Raw genomic sequence first — 6,344 nt, 5'->3', positions numbered from 1 at the left:
TTTAATTTTTATGGGTGCATAAATATATATATATATTTATGGGGTATATGAGATATTTTTAGACAGGCATGCAATGTGTAATAATCACATCAGGGTAAATGTGATATCCATCACCTCAAGCATTTATTGTATCTTTAAACATCCCAATTATATCCTTTTAGTTGTTTTTAAATGTACAAGAAATTATTGTTGACTGTAATCACCCCATTGTGCCATCAGATGCTACTCATTCATTCTATCCTGACCTTCAGTGTCTTTATCTGCAAAATGCCCAGTACTGTTCGTAAGGTTTAAGTAGAGATGATTTACATAAAGTAGCTGGGAGATAATAGGTACTCAATAAATAATACTTGTTATTATTACATTTATAACTTATTTTTAGGTCTATTACTGAATAGTCCCCATGTTTTCCAGAAAAATTAGAAAAGTCAGAAGAGCAATAATGAAATGGACATATTGTTATATTTCTATTAACTAACATCAGTAAGTTTGTTAGGTAATTTTATAGAGATTCAAAACTACATTATGTTGAGTTCCTCAGGGTTTCAGATAGTTACAACCATAGGTCCAGGTATGACATCTGGGACACCTCAGACAATCAGTTAAAGTGGGCAGGCAGAGGCCCTGGGTCACAGTGAGGACGAAAGAGGGCAAGGCAAATCCATCCTCACAGGACCCTGCAGATCCTGCTGCTGTTGGGCAGAGCAGCGGCCGCCACAGACCTGGGATTCACCGTTAGCCTATATACTGGCACATGCCACTCCCTGGAAAAGACAGTACTGCCCCACATAGCACAAAAACACTGTTAACCAGTCACCCTAAAGGATTTGTCCACCTTGTAAATATGTAGAAGGATCATGACAGTCCAGCTGTTGCTCAGATGGACATGGATGAAGATGGAAGTGAGTGTGAGGCTGATTCCTGCCCTGAGGAGGGCAGCACTGGGAATCCAGCACACTCTGCCCAGACTGCTCACAGCTGTGTCTGCTTTTCCCTCCTGAGTGGTAGGAGTGGGTGGGAAATGTGGGGATTGTTGCTTGGAGCCTCTGCCATAACCTGGTGAAGCTGGGTCTGGAGAGCGTGCACCCTGACTGGAGCCTCATCTGCCTGGAAACTAGAGATCAGCAGCCACGTCGTGTGGGTCATATTTAAGTCCCAGCTCTGCCAGCCTGTCAGCTGCATGCCCTACACTCGCTCATCAGCACTGTGGGTGTGAGAAGACCTGGCTCCCAGGGTGGCCGTGTGCTGGGTAGTGGCTGCTGCTGCTGCCCCCATGTGTTGTAAATTCATTCATTGCATGTGGGGTTCATTATTCCCTCAGAGTTGAAACCAGAATATAGAAAACCTGAGCTTCCTGGAAGGTAAAAGGTGGTGTGAACCCTAGAAATCATTTAGACAGAGCTCAGTCACTGAAATCACCTGTTGAGGAAAGTGTGACCAGCTAACGACTCTGGCCTGGGGCTCAGCCCACTGGCACCCGAGTTCTGGTCTTTATGAACAGCAGCAGAGAGCAGCTCTGCCCGTAGCAATTTCTCATGTCTTTAGCTTAGACCAGAAGCCTCATTAAAACTCCCTGGATTCTTTTCATTATCATAAACTGTGTTTGTTTCTAAGTGTTGCTCTTTTGGTGTTTGTTTTTATGCAACAGAATATTAATTTAAAGGGGAGGTGAATGAGAATCCTTAAAATAAGCCTTGCCTCAGACACGACTGGCTGAACACCCTTTCTTTCCTGCCTGACCTCTGAGTTTCTCAGGGAACCCTTCAAATCCTCCTGATTCCTCAAGACTTTCACTACCTCTTTTGCTGTTTTTACTCGGCTGTTTTAATACTTAGAAAGCAAGTTATATTTTATTCATATCCTATGCCAGTTTCTCAAGTGCAGCACTATGGACAGTTTGGGCCAGATTATCCTCTGTGGTGGGGCTGTGCTGTGCATTATAAGATGTTGAGAACCATCTCTGGGGTCTACCCATTAGATTCCATTAGCACCATGCTATCCGCCAAGTTGGGGCAAGCAAACTGTTTCTTAAAACACTGACACATGTTCCCCGCAGGGCAAAATTGCTTTTGTTTGAGAATCACTGGCCTATACTGTGCCTTTTAGCACCTGATTTGAGCTTTTTGTATGTCTTTTAGTTGCAGTACAATGTACTACAATAGAAAGGAGTTGGGCATTGTTGATGCTGTCAAATTGCACAACTCCCTGTAAACGGTATTTGCTACACTTGTGTAGTGGGCAGCCTTGGACTTTGATCCACACATATCGGAGTTTTTGGCTTTTTTCACTGACCAGTGGGAATTCACATGTGGCTCATAGGGTGGTTTTATGTGTGCATCTTGAAACACCTTGACTGCCATGTAGCACATCCTCAACAAATGGTCGTTACATGATTGCTCCATTTTGGTTCTTAGTAAGTGGGGGCCCTTGGGTAGAAGAGGCTGCACGTTCTTTGTTGTATCCAGCCCTCTCCCCACCCCAGGTGCCTGTTACTCCCTTGCTGCCTGATTGACTTGTCTTACCTTTAGCTTATAGGCTTTACACTGGTGCCTCGCCTTGTCAAGTTTGTAGATAATTCTCACCAATTGGTATGTTAGAATGAACCGCAGAAGATTAAAGGTAAGTGCAGACTGCCGTTGAGAAAAGCAAAAAGCACATGAAGTTTGAGAGTAGAAGAAATATGAGAATAGCCCAAAGGGAAAGGAACATTTTCAGATGCTCTCAGTTTTTGAAGCTATGTTTTTCTTCTCCTTTTACCTTGCATTTTAACTATATTTGTCATTTGAGGCATGGGGATCTATAAGTTCTAAAAGTCATTTTGCATGTTTTTTTCGCAACACAATTATGTACATATATTGGAGGGAGAATGTCAGGGCACAACCAGGACTAAACTGAGCAGACCTCTTCACATTCTAAATAAAATCATGCAAATATTTTATAAAAATATTGGCAGGTAGGGCTTTAATATTGAGAGATATACCGCCTTCCTTTTACCACAAGGGAGCTGGTTATTTGGCTGTGGACGGAACTACTGTGTAGCTGTTGGGGGTTTAGGATGAGCACAGCATAGGTCCTGGTCTCAGGACTTAAGCAAGGTACATAAATAACAATGATGTATAACAGGGAGAGCGAAGTCTCTTTACCGTAGGCCCAGTAAAGGCTCCCACCACCCATTAGTCGTGTCTTTTTTTTTTTTTTTTTTTTGAGACAGATTTTCACTCCTGTCACCCAGACTGGAGTGCAATGGCAGGATCTTGACTCACTGCAACCTCTACCTCCCAGGTTCAAGTGATTCTCCTGCCTCAGTCCCCTGAGGAGCTGAGATTACAAGTGTGTGCCACCACGCCTAGCTAATTTTTTATTTTTAGTAGAGACAGGTTTTATCATGTTGGCTACGCTGGCCTTGAACTCCTGACTTTATGTGATCCACCTACCTCAGCCTCTCAAAGCACTGGTATTTCAGGCATGAGCCGCCACACGCAGCCAGTCATGGCTTAAAATGCATTAAAAATAAAACCCTGCAACACAACTATAATTTCGTTTTTGTGCAGGTGTATCTCACACACACATATCTAGAACATATGCTAAGGTGTTTACAGTAGTTATCTCTGGATAACTTATTCATGGTTGAAATTTTTTCATTATCTTCATTTTTCCTACAATGAATTAGTTTTTTTTTGTACACAGTATATATTTTTTAACATAAAATATCTTGTATAAAGGCACTTTAAGTTTTCAGTTTGCAGCTTTCTGTCTGTTGTGGGTAGATCCATTCTGCCCTCAGCCTTTTGGTCCTACAGTTAGGCTTTACTTTCCTATCCGCTCGCCTCAGGTGGGGTTAGGGGGACAGCAGCTGCACATCCTGGCCAGGCTTCCTGCACTGCCTTGCAGGGCCACCCTAGACAGCCTGTGGTGGTGGCCCTTTCTTCTTACTCTGCCTCGTGTCCTGTGTGCTGCATGCTGTTTGAGGGTTGCCTCTTTTTAATCAACTTTTTTTTTTTATGATAAACACTTATTTTAGCAGTTTAAAGTTTAAGTTTATGTTTCCTTTTTATTCATTAGGGTGAAAATGGGATGGAAGATTGTGTCATGGCCCTAGAAACCTTGTTTAGTGTTCTGCTCTCTCTTTGCAGACTTATGGTAAGATGGTTGGCTTCTCTCTAGTACCCTTTGGCCTGTGTGCTGCCTTCGGTACCCGCTTGCTGCAGCGTCCTCCTCTTATATCTGTTCTCTTTTATTCCACCAAAAACAGAAATAGACGTTTTATAACAGCTTATAGCTGTAGTTTCTTTTCAGAAATCTTATTAGCTTATACATGTTAAGTAAGGACTAAGAAACACTAGATTTTTTCTTACAATCTCTGTTAGTATAGTGTATGTCAGGGCCCTTGGCTCGAGAAGGAGGATCTACAGTTTGAAGTAAGACATACCTCATCTTAATATATGGATTGGCATAATTGCGAATAATGGGGAAGTTCTTTAGCTAATACCTATCCTAGCAAATATATCATAAAAAATACTTTGACTTAGCATTGAGAGGAAAACGTGCAAGTAATTGTTCGATATATGTTCCTATCAGTTCAAATATTAGTTAAATAATATAAAAGTGGAAAGGCTTCAACTTCCTTTTTATCCTGTTTCTGCTACTCCGTATATTATAAGGCTCCTATTTATTCCTTAACTGAAGGAAAATCTGCTTTGTACAAGGTCCTGTGCCTGATCCTCTCCATGCCTGATCTAACCACCTTCATCCCGTGAGGCAGGGGGTGTTTTCCCAGTTTACAGATGAGGTTTCTGAGGTTTGGGACAGTCAGTCCTCTGTGCATACTGACTTGGCCAATGTATCATTAGGTGCTCCTGTTTCTGTTTTAGACATCCTTCAGAATTCTGGAGATGCTTTGGGTTTTTCTGGCTACAGTCCTGCAGCTATGCTTCAGGGCTGTGAGGCCATTTCTCATTCATAGGGCATGTTTTATAACCTCATGCCCATTTCGGTGCATATTACTGTGTTGCTAACATGTTTAGTTGTTTCTCAGTAAAAATGAGGTCAGTTGTTGGTGACTGCATATGACTGACATGATGTCCTGTGTCTTCATACAGGCTCCCTACACGCCTTTTCTCACCGAATTGACGTACCAGAATCTAAAGGTGCTGACTGACCCTGTTTCTGTTCAAGACAAGGACACACTCAGCATCCACTACCTCATGCTGCCCGTGTTCGGTAGGAATCAAATAGAAATAAGCCTCACCTTTGCCAAGGAGGGAGCGTTGCTCAAGCATGTGCAGGAGAGGAGGCATTTCCCTGTTCCAGCTCCCTCTGTGCCCTGCCTCCCACCCTAGCCCCCAGCTGACACGAACCCCTCCTCAGGCTGCACGATGAGGCCCACATTGGTACATGGTAACAGGGTTGCTTGGTATGGAACCCCGTTGTAGAGCTGCAGCATGTGGGGTGTGGGCATGCCCCATGGGGGCCCCTTGGGGAGGTGCCGGGTGCTGAGGCAGGCTCAGGCTGCTGCCTCCTTCTCTGTCCCCAAGGCGGGCACTGCACTGCCCTTCCCCCGGCGCCTCATCAGGGCCTGGCCACACTTCTGTAGCCTGACCCTCTTCCTCACGTAAGCATGCCTAATGTCTTGAATTTTCCTTTTAAATCTAATCTCTTTCATATTCCTACCTCTACCACTCAGAGAAGAATTGATTGATAAGAAAACAGAGAGTGCAATATCTCGGATGCAGTCTGTGATCGAACTTGGACGAGTGATCAGAGACCGCAAAACTATTCCCATAAAGGTTTGAAATTCTACTTCTATTTTACATGGCACCGACCTAAATATTTAAGTCTTTGGGGTATTTTCTTAATACAGAGAGCTTCCAGCAATGGCCTTTTTTCTTTTCTGCAGTGAGGGTGTGAATGACTTAGTACTAGTCCAGCCTGACTAGTCTAGAGCTTGAGGTTCAAATAAACATTTAATATTCATTTTTCTGCAGTTTAGGAGACTGGATGCTGAGTGACCTTTCCCCTCCCTTTTCCTCCTAGTATCCTTTGAAAGAAATTGTGGTTATCCATCAAGATCCAGAAGCTCTTACAGATATCAAGTCTTTGGAGAAGTATGTCATTGAGGTAAGATGGATGATTTGTCTGTTTTGGGTACAAATAGACCTCCCTTGAGAACATTATTTTGATGAATAATCTTCAGTAAAGTACATATTGACTGTATAATTTATTTTTATGAGTATATTCATAACAAATTTAACAATATATGATATTTTACACTGTTCTTGGAATCAACATAAATTTGATGTAATTCTTTTAAAAATGTTTTAGGATCAATGAATTTTTTTTTTTTT

At 42.6% G+C, this 6,344-nt stretch overlaps 2 protein-coding genes across 3 annotated transcripts in view; both read left to right on the top strand.

Annotated features, from left to right (window-relative positions):
* Positions 1-6,344, top strand: part of LOC108294688 (zinc finger protein 679-like) — a 194,906-nt gene that overhangs the window by 34,326 nt on the left and 154,236 nt on the right. The window lies entirely within an intron of this gene.
* LOC108294680 (isoleucine--tRNA ligase, cytoplasmic-like) overlaps positions 1-6,344 on the top strand; it is a 43,589-nt gene that overhangs the window by 3,778 nt on the left and 33,467 nt on the right. Inside the window, 6 exon segments of the mRNA XM_037734261.1 lie at positions 2,529-2,544; positions 2,546-2,573; positions 2,575-2,619; positions 4,063-4,140; positions 5,100-5,213; positions 6,051-6,114. Of these exon segments, the coding sequence (XP_037590189.1) occupies positions 2,529-2,544; positions 2,546-2,573; positions 2,575-2,619; positions 4,063-4,140; positions 5,100-5,213; positions 6,051-6,114 (345 nt within the window).

This window comes from Cebus imitator, unplaced genomic scaffold (genome assembly GCF_001604975.1).
Source record: "Cebus imitator isolate Cc_AM_T3 unplaced genomic scaffold, Cebus_imitator-1.0 Scaffold598, whole genome shotgun sequence".
Taxonomy (NCBI): domain Eukaryota; kingdom Metazoa; phylum Chordata; class Mammalia; order Primates; family Cebidae; genus Cebus; species Cebus imitator.
This window is presented reverse-complemented; position numbering and strand designations above follow the sequence as displayed.